Source organism: Myodes glareolus, chromosome 3 (genome assembly GCF_982192425.1).
Source record: "Myodes glareolus chromosome 3, mMyoGla1.1, whole genome shotgun sequence".
Classification (NCBI taxonomy): Eukaryota; Metazoa; Chordata; class Mammalia; order Rodentia; family Cricetidae; genus Myodes; species Myodes glareolus.
The window spans coordinates 10,543,669-10,570,990 of record NC_142028.1 but is presented as its reverse complement, the minus strand read 5'-3'; the positions used below and the strand labels follow the sequence as shown (position 1 = coordinate 10,570,990).

Here is a 27,322-nt window from a genome sequence, read left to right as displayed (position 1 = left end):
TGGGTCTGCATGTTTGTGTGAATGAGTTCATATATGTATATGTGTAAGGGGAAACAAAAGACTACTGCAGGTTTAATTCCTCAAGCCTGATGCATTTTTTTTTTATAGCAGAGACTTTGACATGTGGAATTCATCCAGGAGCCAAGGCTGGGAGTCAGCGAGCACCAAGGATCTGCTGACTCCATCTCCCCCACCCTGGGATTGTAGTTATGCTTCACCATTCCTCGTTTCTATGGAGACTTGGAGATTGAACTCGGATCATCCTACTTCCAAGGTAAGTATTTCACTGGTTGAGATATCTCCCAACAGCCTTGAGAAATTTCCCATTCTTTTCTCGAATGAATATTATTGAATAAATATTCAATTTGGTGATTTCATACATATGTAGGATCATCTGGTTATCACTTTCTTCCTCTTCTCACCTTGACATTTCAATCAATACTTTCATTCCTAGCATTCCCTTTTCAAGTTTCATAAGTTTGGATTTAGATTTTGTTCCAAGTAGCTCAACCAGGGCTATCTGTGTAGACACTGGTTTAAAACTAAACATTGGTATCTAGTGAGGTCCTCAGTGTGTGCATGATTGAAGGTCATGAAGGCCATCTTTTCCCCTGTCCTGGAACACTATACTTTAATGATTGTTTTCTAAACTTATCTGGCACTGTAGACTGCTTGACCACCCTAACATTTTAGACATTTCTAAAGTCAGAGAAGTCTAATTCATTCTTAAACAATCACCTTTAAATTTTGACTTGTAAACTCATGGTTTTAGCATTTTCCCATAACCTCCACACCAGTGTCTACTTTTTTTGAACTCCAAAGTAACTGTTGTGGATTGATTGGGAATAGCCCCATAAGCAAGTAGATTTGAATGCCTGGCAACCATATAGTGGCATTATTAGGAGCTCTGGCCTTGTTGGAGGAAGTGTCAATTAAAGTGACTCTGAAGTCTCAGAAGCTCAAGGTGGGCCCAGAGACACTCTATCCCTCCTGCCTGTTGATCTGGGTATAGAACTTTTAGATCCTTCTCGACAACTGTATCCTCCTTGGGCTCCCATGCTTTCCACCATGATGGTTATGGACTAAAGCTCAGAAATTGTAAGCCAGCCCCAAAGAAATGTTTTCCTTTATAGTAGTTACAGTAGTTATAGTGTCTCTACACAGCAATAGAAACCCTAAAACAGTAATCAAAGATGGGTGCTGGTAAATGTTTATGATACCTGATGATATTTCTCTATAAATGCTACTAATGTTAGCAACTGATAATCAGAATACCCATCATTGCCCTTAGCTTTGAAGATTAACATGTGGCTCAGCAGTTAAGACCACTCGCTGCTCTTTCTGAGGATCTGGGTTCTGTTCTTAGTGCCCACATTGTATTTTAAAACTACCTGTATCATCAGTTCCAGGGAATTCAACAACTTCTGTCCTCCAAGGATACCAGACACACAAGTGGTAAACTAACATATAGGGGGTAAAACAACCATATACATAAAAAACATAAATTGAAAGTAATTAACATATTTAACAGTGAAGAAAAAGGTATAGATCAGTGATAGAATTGCCAATTGTGTTGAACATCTGGGTCTAATTCCCCATACTACTTGAATAGGATGTCACTGAATGGTGAGCACTCACATATATACAGAGACAGACACAGAGAGGGATACACATACACATAGAGGTTTCAGAATGATGGTTTTGTCTTAAAATGTAGGACTACCACTATTCTTTTCAGATGAAGTACAAACACGTTGCACAAATTGTTCAAAGTGGCACATCTAGTAGACATCTTTCCAAGGTTCAGGTCCAGGGGCTCTGGACTCCTCAGAATGTGAGAATTGAAGGATAACTTGAGGGGTTGGGTGTCAGTAATTCATGCATCGCTGCACATAAAAACACTTCCCAGGGCTGAGTCTGAGGCCTCCTCTCTTTTACATTAGTGTATGGAGTCCATTACAGTAGAATAAGGTAAATGAGCTTGTGATAGGATGACTTAGGAGGCAGCAGCTTAGAAAGGAAGTTGAGAGGGGCTCTGCAGAGACTAGGCAGTGCTTAGATTCCCTGGGATTATACATGTTCACATTTGGTGATCACACAAAGATATCTTTAGAACTGTGAGAAGGACAACTATCTCAAAACTACTGAAAACCACACAAACAGTAAAGAGAATGGATATTTTTCTTACAAAATAATTGTAATATTGTCAAAATTCATAGACTATATTCATCTAACTAGCTCATGAGCTCATCTATGCATGTTAATCAACACAGCACTTCTATTCAGGAACTGCTTCCTAGCTCTGACCCCTGATCTTTTGTCAAAGCCCCCTGAGAAGTGAGCACTGGCTAAGCCTCAGCCTTCAGGCCAAGTTCCAGCACAGCGTAATATACATATAAAACATCTTAAGTCTCATGCTCCTTTAAGACCCCCTGCTGCGGGAGCTCCCTCTACTCCTTCAGCCAATAGCCTTTAAGATACCAGCCCGCCTGGGTATGGACTCTTTTGCTTTAAAAATCAGTGGTAGCTGTGCACTCACTCTCTTGCTTCTGGCTCTGCTTCCGGCTGCTAGACTCCATTCCTGTCGTGAAGAGGGCTGTTGCCTAGGACGGTGATCTATAAGTTTTCCCCTTAAATAAATAACCCTTTTATTAATCATAATTCCAAACTTGTGTGAGATTGTTTTGTGACTCATGCCTTCAAACCCATAAAATAGTGATTCTCAACCTTCCTACTGATGCACCCTTTAGTACAGTTCCTCATGTTCTGTTTGCCCAACCATAAAATTATTTTTATTTGATACTTCATAGCTTTAATTTTTCTACTGTTATGAATTGTAAAGTAAATAGCTGTGCTTTCCAATTATCCTAGGTGACCCCTGTGAAAGGGTCTTCAACCCTTAAGGGGTCTCCAATCATAGGCTGAGAATCTGTCCTCTAGGTTAGTCTGAAAAATCTTTTTAGTTAAATAATTTTAGACAACCATATTAAATAAGTCAAGTTCTTTAAGGCAATAAATTGAGAACACATTAAAAAATAGTTTTTATGTTTAAAATTTCATATAAACTGAGCAATGTTACAAGAATTTTCAATGTTTACTTTAAAAGACTGCACGCCTATACACATGCACATATATCTAAACAATTCATACCTTAATTTTTGAAAAGCATGTCGCCCCATGGGTTGCAACCCTTTTCCCAGGTTCTCCCATGTTCTTCTGGTGATTTCCAGATGTTTATGTTTTAAATGTCTTACTGCTGCCTTTTCAAAAAAGCAAACAGTTGTTAATTAAATTATTTACTGAACTATAATGAATCATTCTAAAGATACAAAAGAGCTATCATAGGTCTCTTAGTCATGATTACCATTGTTGTGATAAAATACCAGGACAAAAATCAACTTAAGTGGAAAGGTTTTATTTTAACTCACAGACACTGTTTCCTGCTTTGTTCCTCATCACTTGCACTGCCTGCTTTCTTAGACAACCCAGGACTGCCTGCCCAGGTGTGTTCCACCCACAGTGAGCCAGACCCTTCCACATTAATCTTCAATCAAGAAAATGTACCACAGAAAAGACCATGTCTTTGGAGGGCGTTTCCCAATTAATAGTCCCCCTCCCCAAACGTCCCTAGCCTGTGTCAAGTTGATGTGAAACTGTTCAGCACAGCTATGGAGGTGGTTCAGTCGGTAACGTGTTTGATTCCTATGACTGAAGACATCAGTTTGAATTCCTAGCAATCAAGTGATATCCCAGACTTCTGTAACCCCAATACTGGGAGAATCCAGACAGCAGGATCACTGTAATGTGAAGACCTGGTACTCTAACCAAATGAACAACTGACAAATTTGTGAAAAGACTCCATTATAAAACTTAAGGTAGAGCATTCTAGATGAAGACATTCTGTATTGACTTGTGGTCTCTATAATATGCATGCCTGTATATGTGCACCTACACACATACATGTACATACATATCATACGTACATATTCACTGCATTCACATACATGTACACATAACCTCTGGAATAGGAACAATTTATCTAATACCTTGAATATTATAAAATTATCTAGGAAGTTTTTTATTCTGACTGATCTTGAAAATAATGCAATAAGAAAAGTTTTGGTTTGCTGTGGGAACTTCTTCAGTCAATAGCCTTTAAGATACCAGCCGACTTGGGCTTGGTCTCTTATACTATAAATGCAGCCAGAAATGTCTATCTCTCTCTTTCTCTTTCAATCTCTCTCTCTCTCTCTCTCTCTCTCTCTCTCTCTCTCTCTCTCTCTCTCTCTCTCTCTCCCCTGCTGCTGCTGAATTTGGTTCCTGTTCCCTGTTTGTGCAGAAGACTATGATCTGTAAAAATACACCTAAATAAAGAATCCTTTATTATATTCAACTTTGAGCTAGTGTGGGACTACTTTATAGCTTCAATCTACTATACTTGGACTTTGGTGCTATTAAAGCATGTCTCGGAGCTTGTTAGGCTCTGATGTTAAGCTAATGACAATGTGGTTAAAATAAAGCTTTTCAATTTTTTAGCAAAGCAAAAGAAACGCAGATGTTGCTCTTTGAACTTACTTGAAGGCTGCTGCCTTTAAGAACTCCAGAATATCTCTTGGTTTGTTCTCAACCTCTGCCTAATTGAATTCACAAAGGCTGCTTTCCAGGCTTCCTTCTTGAGGTCTTTACATTCCAAACTTCCTTGGAGTCTCAATATGAGAAAAACTTTCTATGGCACTTTTGATTCACAGAAACCTAGGGAGACATAAAATTTTAATCAAGAAAACAATATAAATATAAACAACAGATACATCTATGATCTGGGGACAAATCTAAAGCTTCAAAGTTTTAAAATGTAGGGATATGAAAATACTAGAAACCCAAAGAGACATCTGGCATGGTTGTTTATCACTACATCTTATGTATGGACAAACATGCACCTCTCTGTATAGGCTTTATGCGGGTACAAGTATTAATATGCAATGCAGAAAGGTGACTTGATGTCTATTTAACTGTACTAGCCTCATCAAACTATTTGGTGTCTTAAAAGTAGGACATTTTCATCACCATTTTAATTTTATACTTATTCTAGAAAGTCCATTTCAACGTATCAATATTATTTCTCACCCATATCAACAAAACTAATTTATGAAAATCCTCTGAACAACATTCATTCTGCATGTAATTCAGAATGGTTCTAAGTTTATAAAACATTTAAAACATTTACCATAATTACAAATTCTATTCACAACTGAATAATTATGTATAACGCTAGTTCTATTTACTGCCTTGAATTTATAAAAAATATTTACTGAATATGTACTATGTTCATGAAGCATCAAGACTGAACAAAGAACAAGACAAACTTGCTATTCTATAGAGGAGTGAAGTTGTTTGAGACACCTCAGTCACCAGAGTAAGTTGTTTGTTTCAAATCCCTAGGAACATAGGCTTCTTCTGAAGAAGACACAATTTCTTTTTTAAAAAAATAGAGGTACACTGTGATAAAATGGGGTCACATAGGCTGAGGTACAACTCACATATTGTGCAAATAAGGAAGAAAATTCATAAGATATAAATGAAAATTATAGCGACTGTCTTGGCAGTTTTGAACAGATAAAGGAACGAAATCCCAGACTCTAGGCTCCCACATAAAACTTCAGGTCCACTTAGCTTCCTGAGAGGACCTGATACTGATTGAGAAAAGAATTGCAGAAAGTGGCAATATTCAGCAGGGATGAGACTTGATTTAAATCTACACCAAAGACAGATGAAACATCAACCTCTGGACTCTCCTCCCTGCCTCTCCTCCTCACCCTTAATGCAGTCTCTCTTCAGTCTTTTCTAGCTTCTCTGCCTTCTTGTCTGTCCTGAGTCCAGATTGGTCTCCCTGAACATCGCTAAGAAAGCTTACTCCTCTCCCATAACAAAGCTGTCTTCTCTTTCCTTAGTGTCTGAAAATGTAACCATATTTTATATCTACTTTTTATAATTTTAGCCAAGAGGAACTGGAAGTGTCATCCAGGTCTTTGGATGACTTTTCCAGTGTACACTAAGCTATCATCGTGGTAATTTTTATCACCACCTTGAGATTCCTTTCCAAACACTTTTGTTCTGTCAGAGAAGTCTTACAAACAAGTGTCCTGACTGTAAATAAACTGTGCAAAGCCAAGCTCTTGAAAACAGATTCAATGTAAATAGACTAACACACACCTTCCTCTACTGTGCCAATGCTTTTGTGAAAAACATTATATCTTTTCAGATACATTTCAAACATGTCTATAGAGGAAATAAGGCAAACAAACATGTTTCGTTTATTCAATAAAACCTGTGTAACCCAATATTGAATCATGTCACAGGCCCCTGTTTTGCACATTGAACCTAAATGAGAAATGTGCACCAAGTAAGTGTTAGTCACATGAACAGTGTGCCTTTGTTGGCTCAAAAGTGTTTAAACAATGCTTCTTATCCCAAGATCACACAGTATCACAGACAAATATGTATCATTCATCAGTGCTCACAAAAGCAGAAGGTTTGACTTTTATTAAGCAGACAACACTGTCAAGTCTCCCCTTCTTTAGCACCCAAATGAAGCGTAGGAACACACCACTGTTGTTCTTGAGCAAGAGTCTACAGCTCTGAACCATTTTGCACTGCTTGTTTCATACTAAAGTGTATGACAGAGTGTCTGCTCTCTCAAACATTTTAAGAACACAGGGCAGAATTGCTAATTTGGTGGATGAGCATACTACAAAGCAGATCTCTAGAACAGTAACTACCTTGCAGTGCTGACACTGTATACACACTGAACAGGAACCCTAGTAGTAGGAACCCTTTGGTTCATGGCCCTTAACGACATCTCAATCCCAGGGGAATGCAAGTCTATAAAAGAGAATAAACACACTCACTCATGCTCAGATCCATGAAGTTTGTAGTTATCAGTACATGCATGCTGTTCATCCCACCTTACTCTGTACTCTTAAATTAATGAGTTAAAGGATTTGCTTTACTATGGCAAAGTAAATAATACATACATGAAGAAGTCTTAGGAGATGGTCCTCTTCCTGCTGAGGAAAATATAAAAAAGTCATAGCAGTCAAAATCTTATGAAAATCACCTTTCCCTGAAATCCTCAAATTGTGTTTATCTGCTAGAGACAGCCTATTGGGTGTTGTCCAGCTGAAATGCTTTCAACCAATAAAAACCAAGAAAGGGCATGTAGAATCAACAGAGACTTGTTTGAGTCCAAAAAATTAATTTACCTTGGTCAGCTTTTCTAGTCAGGAGTAAAATAAAACAATACTGAATTCCAATTATTGAGCCAGACATGTACAGGTACACTTTTATATCCTACATTCAAGATATCTGGACGTACTACTCTAGAGAAACCTTAGCCATACATCAAGCACATTACCCATTCACGTGATTCTACCATGCAAAACAAGTCTGGAACATGGACAAACCTTTCACCAGCAATCTTGCTAGTTTGTGACTTTACTAAATTTCCAGCAAAATTGTAGCTGTTAGGTATTGAAGATGAAGAATATGAAGCTTGTGTTACTCTCAAGAGGTCTCAGAATCGATGGGAGAGACAGATCATTAACTAGTAACAGGTAGCTATTGCCATGATGCAGTCATTGTCAGAGGGAGAAGATTAATGAGAAACATTCTCATGCCTGTCTGTGCCCTCTGAGTGCAGTATAATATCATAGCTGCTTGTGCTTTAAAATAAGTACAAGTTTGAAGGTCTGTTTGCAAACTATCTGCATGTTTTGGGACAGACCACTCAGTTTCTCTAACCATAAATAAAACCAGCATCTATTGTCCTCAAAGCACAGAAAAGAAAACAGAGTTTGTGACTGAAACCAAAATAATTTAATGTATAAAAACAGTCACAAAGGCTCAAGAAGAGTTAGAAAGTCGAACTGGGAAGCAGGTTAAATCAGGAAGTGAAGGAGCTGAGATGCACAGGCTGAAGATCTCAGTCAGAAATCCCCCACTGGAAGCTAGGAAAGCCCTGGCATTTCCCCCTTCTCCACAATCACGATGTCACACAAATATTTACCAGTAACACATACTAACAGAGTCTGATAGACAGGAAACCTTAGTCTTCAGTCTGGGATATAGAATAAATAGAGCATGGGAGTTAACAGATGTAAAAACTGATGAACACTAACCAAAATAACCATAATCCTCACTGTCAAATTCAGTATCTTAATACATATTATAAAATGAGCACACAGCAAGAGTCAGTTAACAATATTTGTTTGCTGCTGCAGAATAGATTTAAAGTCTACAGTGGCTGTTCCAACTTGGGTTAGGAGACAGTTCCTTGAATATTTCAGCAGTCCTCACTTCCTGTACTCACATCTCTGAGACACAGCAAACACAAGGCTTGCCATCAAGTCAATTGATTTTTTTATTCACTCAAATGCATGAGCTTATCCCTTCTCTTATCACTGTAAAAAGAGCCATAATCACTAGGTCTTCACAGAGTATGTTGTGTCCACAAGGAGATGACCAACTATTTGGAGGCTTACTGACAGTAAGTCTATTTGCCAACTCAGACAAGCTACCACATTCTGAAATATCTGCTTATTTAGTGCTCAGTGGTATTTTGGACTTCATGTGTGATGTGTGTTGTTCAGTTGAGTGACAGCACATAAGAAAAGTTTTAAAGAGTCTTTATTCCTGAAGAACTGCTACTACAATGGAAGATACAGCTCTGGTACCACTTAGATAACACATTATGTGACAAAATTGAATATCATGGGAGACTACAGACAATAAATAATAAACATCCTCCTGAAGTACTCTTCACAGATTTTAATAATTGTTCCTGGAAACCTGTCACATTAGTGGATTCAGTTCTGATAAAATACTGTAGCATAAATACTGTCATCCCAACTGTAGAGGTACAGGATTCAAAGTAAAGGGGAATCAAACAACTAACTAAGGTCACAAAGGTCATAAATGATAAAGTTGCCGCGTATCCTTGTAGATGCTTGCCAATTGCAGTCAGTCGCCCCTTTTAGGTGCATGTGTCTCTGTGTAAAACCTATGCCAGAATTTTCTGATGGAATTTACAACAGAGTTTGTTTTTAAAATCCTGTGTTGATTTCTATACTGTTTCTATAAGCATCATTGGAGATAATTTTCTTTTTTTTCTTCCCTTCCCCTACTCCATCTCTACCCCCATCCCCATGCTCCCAACTTTTGCCCAGCTTCTTGTTTCCTTCCAATTTCCAGGAGGATCTATATATATTTTTCTTTGGGTTCACCTTGTTATTTGGCTTCTCTAGGCTTGTGAACTATAGGCTTAATGTCCTTTGTTTATGTCTAGAGTCTACTAATGATTGAGTACATACCATATTCATCTTTTTGGGTCTGGGTTTTCTCACTCAGGATAGTGTTTTCTATTTCCATCAATTTGCATGCAAGTCTTTTTTAGTTAAAAATGGAAAATGAACTAAAAATCTACTCTTAGGAGCACTTGCTCACTAGGTAGAGGACACTGGGTACATTGAACCCTAGCACCCAGAGTAGACAGCCGTCAAATCCCTGGAAGTCTAAAAAGGGATACCAAAATACCAAGAAGTGGCAGTAACTTGATCAGAAATGTTCATATGACATTTATGCTAATGCCTTTTCTTCATCTTTGGTTTTGTGTTTGTGTTTGATACATGGATGTGCACATGTCTGTGTGTGAGAACACATGTACACATTTGGTTGCATATATGTGTAGTGTATGTGCATGTGTGATATGGGGGGTACATGCATGTGTGTGTGTGTGTGTGTGTGTTTGCACACACATATGCATACATGCAAGTGCACATACCCATTTATGCAGGTACGCATGTGGAAGTCCAAAGAAAACCTCAGGTATTGCTCCTCACCTTTCACTTAATTGAGACAGGGATCCTTCTCTTTGCTGCTCCCTTGTGATGTCAACTGTCTTGTGAGATTCCCAGGTTTCTTCTGGCTCTGCCTCCCATTTCTCTGTGGGATGCTAGGATTTCAGTGCTAACAGCTATACTTGGGCTCTGGGGATCTGAACTCAGATCCTTACTGATACTGCTCTCTAAGCAGTTGCCCCAGCTTCTCATCTTAGAGCTGCTTGCAGCATAGGCTCATGTGATATATTGTAAACTCCATCACTAGAGCTGCTTATCTTCTGGAAATATGTTCTGTTGCTAGAACATCATTACCAAAGGGTACCCAGCACCCAGAGCTCCACTGTGGATAACACCGGGAACAAATATCTCTGTCCCTCTCCATTTTGCAATTGCCACAGTTTTGAAATTCTCTAATACATTACTAATTTGTGGGGCATTTGTACTCAGGTATTCCTGGTAATGTATTTCTCTGTTGTTAACATAATAAGTAGACCCTAATACATCTGAGTTCATATGATAAATGGATTGCATATCATGAAGGCATGATGTGTATGTGAGGACTGTTGATTAATTTTGTGATTCTGGCATCTTTCCCTGATTTTAATTACAGAACATTTAAGCAGCTGAATAAATAGTTTCATCTCAATGCATCATCATGACATATTTGAAGTCCAAAATCCAAATTGTGAAATTCTTTGAAAGCTACCACAAAACAATGGCCCACTGAGAGTGTCCTTTGCTTTACAGAAGCTTCTCAGTTTCAGTAGATCCCATTTATTCATTGATTCTCTTATTGTCTGTGCTACTGGGGTTCTGCTTAGGAAGTGGTCTCCTGTGCCTATATCTTGTAGACTACTTCCCACAGGGCAGGAAACCCTGACTGCTCTTGGGAATGGGAAGGGAGGAGGAGAGGGAGTGAAGGGAGAGGGAGCGGGAGCGGGAGGGTATTGGGAGGAGGGGAGGAAGTGGAAATTCTTTAAATAAATAAAAAAAAGAAAACAATTTATGAAGACATAAGGTGACATTGTAAAGAAGACATGCTCCTTGAAGGAAAATGGTGAAATACATTCTCTAACACCCCTCTTTTGTACTACAACTTTACACTGACCACACTCATAAATGAAAAAAAAATCAATGTTTTATATACAAGTGAGAACATTTCACAATTTTGCAAGATTTCATAAATTTAAAATCATTAAAACATCTTATTCTCCTCAAAAAAGAAAAAAACAAACAATGACCCACAAGCCCCTAACTGAATGACCTTAAAAGCACAAAGATGGAAGTAAAAATTAATTAATGAACTCAGTGTATCTAGCTCTATTGTAATGTAAAGCTTTAAGAAGGGTTTACAGGTCAAAAGGAATTGACAGCATTGATCTAATTGCAATCTTCTTTTGTAACTATGGAAGCCCCAATACTATAGTAGGCCTTGCATACAGAGGCCTACTAGAGCGGTCCAACACACATGCTAAAAACTAAAATACCTGCTCTTTAAGAAGATGCATATATTCACTATCTAGCTGAATGCTTGCCTTTATGCCTATTTACAAAAGACCATTTGTCACAGATAACTTTGAGAACACAGACTTTATATGAAGAGCTCTATCTAAACTGTTTTAGACATCAGTGTAGTTTCATAATTTTTTATTTTGATCATTAAAATTTTAGTTTTAACATTAATTTAATAGCACATACATAATATACTTTTTATATGTCATTTAGACCCATTGTACTAAAAATTTATTTTATAGTTTTTGGGAAAAATCATCGAACTTAATTTATTTTGTGTGTGTGTATGTGTGTGTGTGTTGAATTTGTGCTATAGCACACATGCGTAGGTCAGAGGAAATCTTGCAGGAGTCAGTACTCTCCTTCCACCACATGGGTTTTGGGGATGTGATGCAGGTATAGGTCCATGGCAACAACTGATTTTTATACACTGAACCATTGAAAAGGCTACTTCATATTTTTTCTAGCACTGTCTAAAGACCCAATCTGTTGTTGGAGGCTACTTGTTCATTTCCAGACTGCCCTGACTTGAAATAATTACACAGAAACTGTATTATTTGCAATACTGTTTGGCCAATAGCTTAAGCATCTTTCTGGCTTACTCAAATATCTTAACCCATTTCCGTTATTTCGTATTTTACCATGAGGCTTGTGGCCTACCAGCAAGATTCCAGTTAGCAGCGCGTGTCTTTCCCCTCTGATGGCTCCATGGCTTCTCACAACTCTGCCTTCTTTCTCTCCATATTGAGTTTAGTCTTCCCTGCCTAGCTGTACTCTGTCCTATCATAGGCCAAGCCAGATTCTTTATTCATTAACCAATTAAAAACAACACATATACAGAAGGAATTCCTGCACCACAAGTCCAATCTCAGACATTGTGTTTAGGTGATTATCTGTAGTTTATGGATAAGAACCAGTGTCTTGGCCTTTTCTTGTAAAGAGGGGGATTCTTAACCATTTAAAGAGAACATCACGGGCAAGAGGGATGATTTGTTGGTTAAGAGCACTTGCTGTTCTTCCCAGACCATACATCAGGTGGTTCAGAATTACCTGTAACTTGAGCTCAAGGTATTCAACACCCTCTTCTTGCCTCCTTTGACAACAAAACCCATGTGACTGACGCACATACACACATCAATTTTTTAATTAAAATTTCTAAAAATGCCAGATGTTCAAAATACCTCCCAATACTAATCTATCTGAAGTCCATTCATCATAAGGCTGTCATTACACCGCAAGTGTGGGAATATTGTGGGAATGATATGATGCCTTTCCAAGGTGCCCAGGCACATAATGCTCATTTGTTCCAGCATTGGTAAAAGGAGCTTTGATTATGTGGTCCATGTGTATCTTCCAGTTCTCTTAGTATCAAGGTATTTTCCCCATTTCAATTGTAGGACATTTATGTGGAGTTCTATAGATCACACAGTCTCTTGTATATCATTAATTCACTAGTTTTAGCACTTGGTGGCAATTTAAAGCTCCATTATTTCTACTAAATGCTTAACTTTAAAATGGAATTCAAGAAATGTAATTGCATTGGAGGTATATGAATATAATATGTAAGGATAACTATTAATGCCAAATATTTTACATTGGTAAGGCTTTTCGTAATTTGATATAAATTTAAATCTATATTTATTATACTGTACATATGTTTCTATTGTTCTTTGGAGAATTGTGTTTATTAGGTTCATTTAAAAATGTAACATATAATTCAGAAATATAGATTATTAGTAAGTTAGTTATATAATTTGATTATCTAATAATCAAAATTGTAGTCATATTAGGTATGTTTTTGGTGAGGAAGAATTGTCTGTATTCTGTCAATCATGTTTTAAATAAACGCTGATTGGCCAGGCAGGAGGTGTAGGCGGGAAAGCCAGACAGGAAGTGGAAATGATGTAAGGAGAGCAGGAGAATTCTGGGGAGGAGGAAGTTGATTCCTCCCACTCCTGCCCAGACCACCGAAGCAGTAGTAAGCTGCCCCACTGAAAAAGGTACTGAGTCACATGACTAAAAGAGATCAGAATAATGGGTTAATCAAGATATGAGTGTTAGCTAATAAGTAGCCTGACCTAATGGGCCAATCAGCTTTATCAATAATAGAGATCTTTGTATGGTTTTCTCTGGGGCCTGCCGGTTGTGGGGTACCAGGCGGGGACAGAAAACACAAACAAACAGTCTCTCATGTTACATGTTTTCAGGGTTAAACAAATACATTTTAAATAAATAGGTGGTTGTCAAATGCTTCGGAGACCTACAGAATATAACATTTAAGATGTTTGATAACCTCTTTTCATGGCAGTGAGAAATATCTGTCCCTGAAAGCACCAATCTACTTCATAAAAGGAGAAGGGAGGGAAGGGAGAAGGACAAGGGAGGGAAGAGAGAAGGGAAGGACTGGCAACAGCTTGGGGGAGTGGGAGGGTGGAGATGGAGGAAGGGTGGATATAGGAGCAGGGAAGAAGATATCTACATTAAGGGAGCCATTTTAGGGTTGGCAAGAGGCTTGGCTCTAGAGGGGATCCCAGGTTTCCACCGAGATGTCCTCAGCTAGGTCCTTGGACAGCAGAGGAGAGGGTGAATGAACTGTCCTTGCCCCACTATCATGCTGATGATTATCTCGAATATCATCATAGAATCTTCATCCAGCGATGGATGGAGATAGAGACAGAGACCCTCATCAGAGCAACTGACTGGGCTCCCAAGGCCCAGTTGAAAGGCAAAAGGAGGGAGAAGACAAGCATGAAAGTCAGGACCACAAGAGGTTGGTCCACCAACTGAGGCAGTGTGCCTGTTCTAATGGGAGCTCACCAAATCCAGCTGGACCGGGTCTGAATGAGCATGTGATCGAACCAGACTCTCTGATTGTGGCTGACAATGGGGGCTGACTGAGAAGCCATTGATAAAGGCACTGGGACTTGTTTTTACAGCATGTTCTGGCTTTTTTGGGACCCTAGTCTATATGGATGCACAGGTCCCTAGACCTGGATGTAGGGGGGAGGGCCTTGGATTTCTCACAGGGCAGGGTTCCCTGCCCCCTCTCAAGCAGGGTGGAAGAGGGAGGGGGGAATGGGTGAGCAGGAGCGGATTGGAAGGAAGGAAGGAAGTGTAAATAATTGAATAAAAAAAAATTAAAAAAAAAGAAATATCTGTTCCTGGAAGCACCAATCTATTTCATAAAATGACAATAGACATCAAAGAAACTCCATATAGAGTTTGCTTTCATTGTGGCAAAGCTATCCGTCTGGGCAAGAATCTGTCCTTGCTTTAACTGGTGACAGTATTCCATCCAAACTGGACAAGAAGGACACAAATGAAAAAGGCAGCAGAACTTTACCAGACAGGTGGGAGAGTCATTTAAAATTCCTGTTTCATAGAAAATTCTGCCAAATATTCTTGGTCTATAGGTGAAGTTGGATGTCCCAATATTACAAAAGAAGTTTGGGTGGCACTCCAGGTGGCAAGTTGTCTCTGTCATTTCTACAGTTTTGGAAATGGCAGGGACTTGCTCTGTACTTCCTATTTACTCACGTAATAAAGAATCTTCTTGGGATATTTTATGAAGTTGAAAACTAGATAGTTATCTATACAGTTTTACTTTGTTATAATACAGGTTAAATTAGGTAAAGTACAATCAAAATAAAGAATGGAGTATTTTCTCTCTGAACTTGCAAGATACAAATGGACTAGATGTTGCAAATGTAATTATTGATAATTGTTCTTATTATATATTATCTTTCTATGTTAAAGCTGATGTTTTTCCTTTTATTTAGACAAAAAGGATAAAGTGTGGAATATTACTTTAACTATACAAAGTTGTATTGCATTTCTTTATGCTGTGTTTATGTTGTGGAATGTTACTTCAACTATGTAAAGGTGTATTTAATTTCCTTATCTATGGAAAGATGTGTTACATCTGTTTGTGCCTCATTTGTTTAATGGTATAAATATGTGTTGCTTTGCCTGTCTAAATCACCTTATCAGTCTAGTAAAAAGTTAAATGGTCAACAGCAAGGCAATGGAGGAATATCCATGGTTGGTGGACATAGAGAATAAGTAGGAGGAAGAGGAGGGAGTGGGGAGGAACTTGAACTTCCCACAGTCAGGAAACCCTGACTGATCTTAGGACTGGAGAGGGAGGAGGAGAGGGAGTGGGGGGAGTGGGGTGGTGTTGGAAGGAGGGGAGGAAGTGGAAATTTTTATAAATTAATAAAAAAAATATGTATATGTACAAAAAAGAGAAGAGAGACAGAGGGAGAAAGAGAGGGAGACACCTGGGTCCAGCCAACCAAGAAGCCTGGGAAGAAACAGGAAAATATAGGGAAAAAAGCAGGACATATAGAATAAATGAAAAGTAAAAAGCTCTGAAGCAAAACATAGATGAAGAGGAAGAGGTAATGTAAGATATAAGAGCTAGCAGGGAAAACTAAGATAAGACTGAACATTCATAATGAATAAAAAAGTCTATGTGTGATGATTTGGTAGTGAGCAATCAAGATCCTGCTATGACCGATATAAGTTATATAAGGAAGAAACTATTTTGGATCGCACCTTGAAGGTGTAGTCCATCATAGCAGAGAGGGAAAGGTAAGAGGGTTGAGAGGTGTCTTATTGCATCCACTGTTGTGAAGCTAGTTAGCTCACTTTCTCTTTTTAACTTAGTCTGGGAGACCCTAGTCCATAAGGTAGTGCCATCCATGCTTTTCCTACCTCAGTTAAACTTTCAGCATATTGCCCCATAGGTATATGTTTCCATGGAAATTTCAAATCCAGTCAAGTTGACAATGAAAGTTAGTCATTACTACATCAAAGTCATGTTCAATTTTTTCTAATAGAAGTTAATTCAATTTAATTCCTACATGTAAGGGAGCCCTTGTGACTGAAGCTGCCCCTTCAAGTATTCTTATATCATTTTGAAAGTTGCTATTACTGTCCAGTCGTTTATCTGTTGTTTTTATTGATGGCTATTTCTTCATTTTCTGTCCCCATCACTGGCAGCTTCTTCACTTCATATCATTAGATGATCTATGGTATGGGGAGATCCTTTTGTATATGTTGCTCTTATTGGTTAATGAATAAAGAAACTGCCTTGGCCTGTTGATAGGATAGACTTATCTAGGTTGGAAAAACTGGACTGAATGCTGGGAGAAGGAAAGTGGAGAGAGAGAAGCAATGGAGCTGCCACTAGAGTCAAGCATGCTGAAACTTTACTGGTAAGCCACAGCCACGTGATGATACACAAATTAATGGAAATGGGTTAAGTTAATATTTAAAAGTTAGCCAATAAGAAAATAGAGCTAACGGGCCAAGCAGTGGTTTAATAAAAACAGTTTCTGTGTGATTATTTTGGGGCTGAGCAGCTGGGAATGAACAAGCGACTCCTCCAATAGATCTAATTTTATTTATTCTTACTTTCCCCAGCAGAGCTCTCAACTCAAACTTTCATGCAGAAAATTGATTTTCATCACTAAAAAATAATATATAGGAACCAAGACATAAACAGAGATATAGAGATGGTCATACATAGATAGACAATAGATGTATGTGTTCATATATATTTACATAAATACAAAAATAATAAAAGTGAGGACACATTGATTGTTTCCAGTTCTTATCCAGTAGTGATCTTTCTTTCTGTACTTGTAGGCTTCATTTTCATCATTGTAAATAGATACCCATTATCTGCATTCTATATGCTATCTACTTTAGCATATGATACAAAGGTAATAATTTTCAGAATTGCTGGTAAATATCATCTCAAGTAGTCAACCAACTAAGAATTCACCATTTTCTTGTAGTTTTTTATGTAATGGAACATAAATTGTCAAGCATAGTAACCAATGAAATACACCTGTGTAGCTCACAATCCTCTCAAAGTACAGGAAATTTACCTCCTGAGAGAGAGGTTTCTTGTGGACAATTTGATTTTCAATGCTAATATCATTTTCATCTTAGTGCATATCTTAAATAATATGAAGAGAATGAATTACCACTTTAAAAAGCAAAAAAATAAGCTAAGAATGAAAGTATATGGCATTATAATCTGACTTTGAGCCCCAGAACCCACATAAAGACAGGAGAGAATCTACTCCAAACAGTTGTCCCCCAACACACACACTCTCACTCATACCATGTGTCACATACCTTGTAACATACACACAAAGCATACCACACACTGTACACATCAATACCCTTCAACACAGTAAAAAGAATAAATTTTAACGAAAGGCATAGCAAACTACAAAGTACACATTCAATAAGTTGTAAACTGTTTACAACAAGATTAAGATGGCAATTTCACAGAAAAAAAAGTAGAGTTTTAATAAAGAGATAAGTCCTTAGTCAGCACAACATAATTCCTTCATTGGTCCTCATGGACCATGACTCTGAGATTATTTTACTCATCTATCTTTCTCCATGAATCACACTCATCTCCATCAAAGTAATTTTTCTACATTACAGAAAATATTTATTTTATTATTCCTATTTATTATCAAATTTGGGTAACTTTGAAAAATCTAACTTACTTCAATATCTTGCAATCTTCTAATATGTCTGACTGAAATCTAAAACGGTGCCAGATTATTATTGTTGCTGCATCAATCAGTAAGTGTGTGACATCTCTTAGTTAATTGAAGTAAACCTGAACTTCTGACTGAATTTTTGCCACATATTTTTTTTTTTGCCAAGGACAGTGCTTATTTGTATCTGTGATTGCCTTGGGGTTTGATTCTGTTTACCTTCTCTGAGAACTTTACTCTCTGGCTGCCCAATTCTGTGCTCATTAGATTACAGCAATGAAAAATATCATCTTTTAACTTATTGCTTGATGCCAATTTGCTTGTGGGATTTTTGTCATGTTTTCCTCTTTACATTTAGCCAAAACTTTAGCTAGATTGAGATCAATAAAATACTATCCTTGTACTTAATAGAAACATGGACACTCTTGTATGTTGAATGCCCCCAGGTATTCAACACCCATTCTAGGACCACCCATGGATAGTTTGATGCTTATCCCTTTCACCTGTTAGTAAGATATGCTGTCCAAGTATATTCATATCCTGTTTTGTGTGCATAGTCCTTGTATAAGAAAGGATAGTGGTCTATGTCAGAGAAAGGAAAAGTGAAGCCTAGAGAGATAACTCAGAAATTAAGAGTTTACCTGTGTTTACGCAGGACTCATATTCAATTCTCAATACCACAGTTCATTTCTATACTTAACTCCAGATCCAGGTATCAAATAGCCTCCTCGGGCCTCTGAGTTTGCTATATTCACATGACACAGAGAAATGCAAGCAGGCCTAATGCCAAAACATATAAAACAAATAATCATTTTTAAAAGATAGGTAAGGGTAAATTGAAGAAATTTTGAGGTAAAGGGATATACTAGAACATGCATGTGACCATCATTCATTCACTGAAGGGAACAATGGGGCCTACAGAAATCAAACTGATCAAGGAATCATGGGCTCCCCAAGTAGAACAAAACACTAAATATGATCTCAGTGAAGATAAACAAACAGAAGTTAAAGAGAAGTTAGTGAAGAATAACTGACTCCATCTGATTTTCTACTCTGAGAATATGAATGAGAGGTGCTTGCAAAGAAGTTAATCAAAAGCATCAACAAATGACTTAGGTACTAAATTATTTATACTGGTTTTGAGGAGGAGTTGTCATACATCAATAAGCTGGAATGAAACATAATACCACAGATTTATGCACCACTCCATAGACTACAGTGTTTCTGAGCATTGGAGACACAGTGCCCCCCACCTGATCCACTGTCATGATCTACTCTACTTGCCAGCAAGATCACCTAATTACTAAATTCTAACTAATATTCTTCCAACTTCTTAATTTTGTATTTCTTTGTTTTTCTTTTTTTTTTACTTAAAAGACTGGTTCCCCAGTGTTCATAATCCTAACATACTCAAAGCCAAAAAAGAAATATATTAAGTCTAAGTAATATTTGAGATCTTTCGTAAAATATTACAGGTTTTTTCCAAAGGAATACTGCAAAAAATAATTTCAGCAAGAAGAATAAAATGAACAGTTAATCATTAGTTACTTCATGGAAGATTCTGCAATGCACTCAATTGATTGTTTTACTTTCTTATTTATAGTACACTCTCCCTACTCAATAAATAAAAGATAATTTTTATTCATGGAAAGCTAATAGGGAAGAGTTCTTTCCCACTGTTCTTCAAGTTCTGGACATTAATGAACTTTTTTGTGTGTGCGCTGGCCTGTTCTGCCATCCCTGTTTGTCTGACTTCAGTTGGATTGGTCACTTCAGCAACCCTTGTCTCCATTCTACCCTACACTGTAATACCTGTAGAATGTATTACATCATCATTCCTTCAATTGCTACTGTTGAATTCTTCTAAACCAAATAGACCTGAAGTTACACCAAGCAGGAACAAATACCACTTAACCTCTAAGTCACCTCCCCAGCCCTTATGCACCTCAGTATATGGAAGAAAAGAGATATTGGGACTGGGACTAACACTAAGGGAAGGACTGCTGTATAGTGTGCAAGAGCCTGATATTCAATCCCAGAATGGGAGGACTCAAGTTTAAATATATATTTGGCTTATCAAGAAATGGCTCCTCTCTGTAGAATTGACTGTCCTGAAACTTGCTCCGTTGCTGAGGGATAACACTATTGTACACTGTAAAGATTTGTCACCCATATTGGTTTAATTAAACATTGATTGACCAGTAGCTAGATAGCAATTGTGGGCAGGACAATCAGGCTAAGAGAATTCTGGGAAGAGGAAAGATAGAGCATCAGTCATCAACCAGATATTGAAGATGCAAGATATGAATGTCTCCTGGAGAAAAGAAACCAAGCCATGTGGTTAAACATAGACAAGAATTATGGGACAATTTAGGTTGTAATATGTAATTAATAATAAGCCTGAACTAATAGGTCAAACTGTTTATAATTAATATAAGCTTCTATATGTTTATTTGGTACTGAATTACTGTTGGACTGGGTGGGACAGAAACTTCCAACAACAAATGATGTCCAACATTCAGCAACTACATCCACAAAGAACTTGAGAGAGCTTGGGAAGTGATTCTAGACACAGAAGAACAGAGTCAAGCATGGATTCTTGGTAGCATAATTTTCTCAGGTGGACTCTGTTTGCTAGAGGCAAGCAGAGGCACAGCTCCTTTCAGAGAGGCTTCCTGACTCAGGATTAGCAGTAAAAACCTAACAGTTCTTTTAAGAAGCCCTGCATCCAAACCCTTAAATAGTGTATATGAACAGTTAGCATCAGATTTTTTGGTGATGGCAGGAACCTAGAAGCTCCACAGAGTTGTGGCAATAAAGTGACTCCTGCCAGTACCTCTGCCATGAAGCCAGACTTTCAAAAAGCTAAGGAATGGGGTGGAGCAAGCTGCCAAACTACAGCATTAATCCTAGTTATATCACTTACCAGATTAAATATTCATGTGCAAAGAAAAAAGATAGATATATACACTAAAGGCATATTCAAATAGAAAACGAAATGAAACAAAAGATTTTAAATGGTTTACAGTGTGTTTAAAAATAAATGAAGTCGAGCCGGGCGGTGGTGGCGCATGCCTTTAATCCCAGCACTCGGGAGGCAGAGGCGGGAGGATCTCTGTGAGTTCGAGGCCATCCTGGTCTACAAGAGCTAGCTCCAGGACAGGCACCAAAGCTACAGAGAAACCCTGTCTCGAAAAACCAAAAAAAAAAAGAATAAAAATAAATGAAGTCTTGTGAGAGAAGAAAAAATAAAAAGAAATAGAGTAGAAAGGCTTGGTGACACAAGCCTTAAATCCCAGGACTTGGGAGGCAAAGGCAGGTGAATCTCTGAGAGTTTGAGGCCAGTCTGATCTACAAGAGTGAACTCCTGGACAGCAAAGATATACATTTAAACTCTGTCAAAAAAACCATAAATGAAAGAATAAAAATAAAAGAAATGGAGTTTAAAAAACAAAAAGATGGAAAATACACAGAGAATCTGGATACTGTATGTTATTGTGCTATTTTTGGATTGCTTGACTGCTGAGCATGTCAAAACAGCTGCTACAAGACATTTGATTATAAATGTACTTCCTTGACTTCAAATTTTAAGACAATTTAAGATATTTAAGATATGTTACTCTGGGGAAGAGGCTTTACTTTTGTTTTCTCGGGAAATGACAGGCTGTGGATTCATTCTGGGTTAAAATAATAAGATTTAATCAAGGACATCCTCCTGAAAAATCTCCAATGGGAACAGATGGCCCTGATGATCCAATATTTCAGAACAACTCCGTTGCAGTTTTCTCTGAATTCTACATCTAGAACAGCCTCAAGGTTTCTGGCTGAGATGATCCAGGCTCACAGAATACTCCAGTCAGGACTTGATCATAATCCTAAATTTTCTTTATGTCCTCGTAGCATTACTATCACCCCCAATCATTAGGAAGAAGGCTAGAAAACTATGCCCACATTCTCTCAAAATGGAATATGGATGTTTCTGTTAGTTTAATTACAAGTTCTTATAGACAATGATCAGGAAAAATGCTACACAAAGCAGGTTAGATTCAGGGACTTGTTTTGAAAATGAAAAAACAGAACTGCTGTGGAATAATGCTTTGGTACATTGTAAAGAATAGTCACTCATATTGGTTTAATAAAATGTTGATTGACCAGTAGCAAGGCAAGAAGTGTAGGTGGGACAACCAGACTAAGAGAATTCTGGGAATAAAAAAGGCAGAGAGTCAGTCACATGCAAGACACAGAGAAAGCAAGGTGAGACTGGCTCACTGAGAAAGGTGCCAAGCCATATGGCTAAACATATTCAAGAATGAAAGGTTAATTTAAGTGATAAGAGCTAGCTAATAATAAGTCTGAGCTAATGGGTAAAACAGTTTATAATTAAAATAAGTTTACTTGTGTTTATTTGGGACCAAATGGCTGTGGGACTGGGTAGTTCAGAAACTTATTAATACTGCATAGACCAGCTGTCCTTGAACACATAGAGATCTCCCTGTCTCTGCTTACTGAGTGCTGGGATTAAAGGCATGTGCCAATATCACCTGACTGAAAAGTGAGAATTTTTCTGCTCTTCTGATGAGAAATATAGCCTAAAACAAACTGTGAAGAACTGGGTGTTGAGAAACATGGTCTTTGCTCCAACAGTATGCAAAAATTTTCTTCGATCTTATATTTTTCAAATCAAAACTGGAAAAAGGGTGGTAAACACTAAACCTAAGAAACACATATTTCCAACTTTGAAATGTTTGGTCATTGCATATATTGTCCTTCCAACATGTCAATGATTTCAATGTTATATTCCCATATGAGTGTGTGTGTGTGTGTGTGTGTGTGTGTGTTGATGTTCATTCCCCTCTATATGCTGTGAGTATGTTTTATTACCATTGGTTAATAAAGAACCTGCTTTGGATATGGTAGAGCAGAATAAATCCAGGCAGAAAATTCAAACAGAATTATATAAAGAGAGTAGGCAGAGTCAAAGAGACATCATGTAGCTGTTGAAAGAGAAAAGCACCAGAACCTTACCAATAGGCCACAGCTTTGTGGTGATACATAGATTAATAGAAATGGGTTAATTTAAGATGTAAGAGTTACTTAGAATTACATCTGAGAAGCTGACCAAACAGTGTTGCAATTAATACAGTTTTTGGTATGATTATTCAGGTGTGGGAAGTTAGGAAATGAATGCAGTCTCCATTTACATGTTTGTGTAACGTGTTTGGTGGACATGTATGTGTGAGAGAGTGTGGGCACACATGTACTACAGTACATGTGTGAGGGTCAAAGGATAATGTTGGTGTCAGTCTCCACCTTCTGCCTTGTTTGAAACTGGTTCCTCTGTTTGCTGGTTCCTTCACTGCAGATAGAAAACTTCCAGAGATGCTCCTCAATCCTCTTCACATCTAACCACAGGAGTCCTTGGAATGTGGAAGCTACTGCCCATTTCCACATGGGTCCTGAGGACTCACACTCGGGTCTTCAAGCTGGTGTGGAGAGTCCTTTAACCACTGAGCCCTTTAGCCAGCATTTTATACATTTTCCTATTGAGCTTGCTAATTCTGTTCTTGATATAAAACTAGAAAAACTTCCTTTTTTGATTCAATGAGAATTTTGATGAGTGTGTAATACCAACATGTTCAATTCTTCAAGGACTTTCCCATTGGATTGCAGGCAAATAGTCAAATATCAATAGGATATTGAAAATAATAATAGTTGGGTGACTGGCATGCTGAACAAATGCTACTATGAGTGGTGTCAAATTTGAGAACAAGGCAAAGCTCTCCTGGCATCCTGGGTGTGTATTCAAACATTGTTGTACATTTCTAACATGTTTTAGCTTCAGTTTCTTTATTTTTACATTAAATAATGATGTGCACACATACATATAAAGAAATAAGAAGACAGGACACAATACAGCAGAAACCTTCTGTAAATAGAAACACTTTGTGGTATGATTGCACAATTTATTACCTAGAATGTTATGAAATTGTCCAAATCCTCTGAGTTTAAGAAAAATATCAATCAATATTTTCCAAACTTGGATCCAGCTTACTTCCAAGTCTTATGAGCAAAATAGTAAGAAAAAAAGAACATTCATAGCTCAAGATATTTGAGAGATCCTAATAGTTACATCTGGTAAAAATGCTGCAGACCAAGGGCTGAGGAGTTTCATCCAGACAGGTGAGTGTGTGCTATACCGGGGCAGATAGTCCCAGAAGAGAGCACAGCCCCGCTACTCCAGTTCCTGCTGAAGGGACTCCTGTGTTCCACTCGACCCTGCCCTGCACCCATGTCTGCCCTTGTTTTTGAGGTGTCCTTGGAATACCAGGTATCCCTATTTAAGTACTGAGGAGTTTCATCCAGAAGGGTGAGTGTGTGCTATCCCGGGGCAGACTATCCAGAAAGAGAGCATAGCTACACTACCCCAATTTCTGCTGCAGGGGCTTCTTTGTTACACGTGAACCTGCCTTCCCCAAGCCTGCCCTATTGTCTGCAAGGTCCATGGCCCAGAAACAGTTCCTGCTTCTGCACTAAGGCTATCCACCCAAAGGGGAGACCCTGTGTCTGTGCTGAGGAGTTTCATCCAGACAGGAACAGTTCCTGCTCCTGCACTGAAGAGATCCACCCAGAGAGTCAGTCACAGCAGACTGGACCAAGACATCAAGACACTCCTCGCTCCATTTGAAAGAAGAGATGGGCAGTCGCCAATGCAAAAATCCTCCAACAACCTGAAAGGCAACATGACATCACCAGAAACCAGGGATCACTAAATAAGAAGAAGTGAACACCCTACTTCAGATGAAATAGAAGAAATCGACTTTAAACGGAACATTATGAAAATATTAGAGGACCTTAAACGGGAAGTGAAAACAGCCATAAAGACATAGAGATGACAAACAAAAAGGAAGAGGAAATGGATAAATCTCTCAAAGATACACAATAAAAACAAGAATAACAAGAAAAAGCAATCAAACAGGTAAGGGAAACAGTTCAAGACTTGAAAAATGAAATGGAGGTAATGAAGAAAACACAAACTGAGGGAAGGCTGAATATGGAAAATCTGGGTAAATGAATAGGAACTGCAGAGACAAGTATTACCAAAAGAATACAAGAGATAGAAGAAAGAATCTCAGACAGTACCCCATTTTTAATTGGGTTAATTAGAGTTTTAGTGTCTAGTTTCTTGAATCCTTTGTATATTTAGGAGATCAGACCTTTGTTTGATGAGGGGTTGGTGAAGATCTTCTCCCAGTCGGTAGGTAGCCTTTTTGTCTTACTGACAGTGTCCTGTGCTTTACAGAAGCTTCTCAGTTTCAGGAGGTCCCATTTATTCATTGATTCTCTTATTGTCTGTGCTACTGGGGTTCTACGTAGGAAGTGGTCTCCTGTGCCTATGTCTTGTAGACTACTTCCCACTTTCTCTTCTATCTGGTTCAAAGTGGTCAGATTAATGTTGAGGTCTTTAATCCATTTGGACTTGATTTTTGTGCATGGTGATAGATATGGATCTACTTTCATTCTTCTACAGGTTGGCATCCAGTTATGCCAGCACCATTTCTTAAAGATGTTTTCCTTCTTCCATTATATACTTTTAACTCCCTTGTCAAAAATCAGGTGTTCATAGGTTTGTGGGTTAATGTCCGGGTCTTTATTCAATTTCATAGGTCGACTTCTCTGTTGTTATGCCAATACCAAGCTGATTTCAATACTGTAGCTCTGTAAAAGAGTTTGAAGTCAGGGATGGTAATGCCTCCAGAAGTTCCTTAATTGTATAAGATTGTTTTGGCTATCCTGGGTTTTTTGTTTTTCCATATAAACTTGATTATTGTTCTCTCAAGGTTTGTGAAGAATTTTGATGGGGATTGCATTGAATCTATAGATTGTTTTTGGTAGAATTGCCATTTTTACTATGTTGATCCTCCCAATCCAAGAGCAAGGGAAATCCTTCCATTTTCTGGTATCCTCCTCTATTTCTTTCTTCAAAGATTTAAAGTTCTTGTCAAATAGGTCTTTCACTTCCTTGATTAGAGTTACCCCAAGATATTTTATGCTATTTGTGGCTATCTTGAAAAATGATTCTTCTCTGATTTTTCCTCTTTGCTACTTTATCCTTTGTGTATAGGAGGGCAACTGATCTTTTGGAGTTGATCTTGTATCCTGCCACATTACTAAAGGAGTTTATCAGCAGTAGGAGTTCTTTGGTAGAGTTTTTGGGATCGCTTATGTACACTATCATATCATCTGCAAATAACAAAAGTTTAACTTCTTTCTTTCCAATTCGAATCCCCTTGATCCCCTTATGTTGTCTTATTTCTATTGCTAGAATTTCAAGCACTATATTGAAGAGGTATGGAGAGAGTGGACAGTCTTGTCGTGTTCCTGATTTTAGTGGAATGGATTTGAGTTTCTCTCCATTCAATTTGATGTTAGCTGTCAGCTTGCTGTAAATAGCTTTTATTATATTTAGGAATGAACCTTGTATGCCCAATCTCTCTAAGACCTTTATCATAAATGGGTGTTGAATTTTGTCAAATGCTTCTTCAGTGTCCAGTGAAATGATCATGTGGTTTTTTTTCTTTCAGTTTATTTATATGATTGATTACATTGATAGATTTGTGTATGTTGAACCAGCCCTGTATCTCTGGGATGAAGCCTATTTGTTCATAATGGATAATTTTTCTAATGTGTTCTTGGATTTGGTTTGCCAGTATTTTATTGAGAATTTTTGAATCGATGTTCATGAGTGAGATTGGCCTGTAATTCTCCTTTTTGGTTGTGTCTTTGTGTGGTTTTGTTATCAGGGTAACTGTAGCTTCATAAAAGGAGTTTGGCAATGACTCTTCTGTTTCTATATTGTGAAATACATTAAGGAGTATAGGTATTAACTCTTCTTGGATGGTCTGGTAGAATTCTTCATTGAAACCATCTGGTCCTGTGCTTTTTATGGTCGGGAGGTTTTTGATAACAGCTTCTAATTCTTTGTGACTAACAGGTCTATTGAGATTGTTCACCTGGTCTTGGTTCAACTCTGGTATATGGTATTAATCTAAAAAGATGTCCATTTCTTTTACATTTTCCAATTTTGTGACATACATGCTTTTGTAGTAAGATCTAATGATTCTCTGAATTTCCTCTGTGTCTGTGGTTATGTCCCCCTTTTCATTTATTGATATTATTGATTTACGTGTTCTCTTTCTGCCATTTGACTAGTTTGGATAGGGGTTTTTCAATCTTGTTGACTTTCTCCAAGAACCAGCTTTTTGTTTCATTGATTCTTTGGATTGTTTTCTGTGTTTCTATTTTGTTGATTTCAGCCCTCAGTTTGATTATATCCAGTCTTCTACTCCTCCCGGGTGAATCTGCTTCTTTTTTTTTTCTAGAGCTTTCAGG

At 37.9% G+C, this 27,322-nt stretch overlaps 1 protein-coding gene across 6 annotated transcripts in view; it reads right to left on the bottom strand.

Annotated features, from left to right (window-relative positions):
- The window catches only part of LOC125399184 (solute carrier organic anion transporter family member 1A5-like), a 67,435-nt gene extending 57,202 nt beyond the window's left edge, over window positions 1-10,233 (bottom strand). The window contains exons 1-4 of one of the 6 annotated variants that reach the window (XM_048432545.3): window positions 9,894-10,233; window positions 7,032-7,064; window positions 4,576-4,752; window positions 3,151-3,260 (exon numbers count right to left, since the gene is read on the bottom strand). In XM_048432545.3, the coding sequence (XP_048288502.3) occupies window positions 3,151-3,210 (60 nt within the window). In that variant the 5' untranslated portion in view covers window positions 3,211-3,260; window positions 4,576-4,752; window positions 7,032-7,064; window positions 9,894-10,233. Of the gene's footprint in view, window positions 1-3,150; window positions 3,261-4,575; window positions 4,753-6,776; window positions 6,795-6,905; window positions 6,924-7,031; window positions 7,159-9,893 lie in introns of those variants that run through there. The other 5 variants (XM_048432546.3, XM_048432544.3, XM_048432548.3 and 2 more) reach the window with 5 other exon arrangements.
- Between the last annotated feature and the right edge of the window lie 17,089 nt (window positions 10,234-27,322).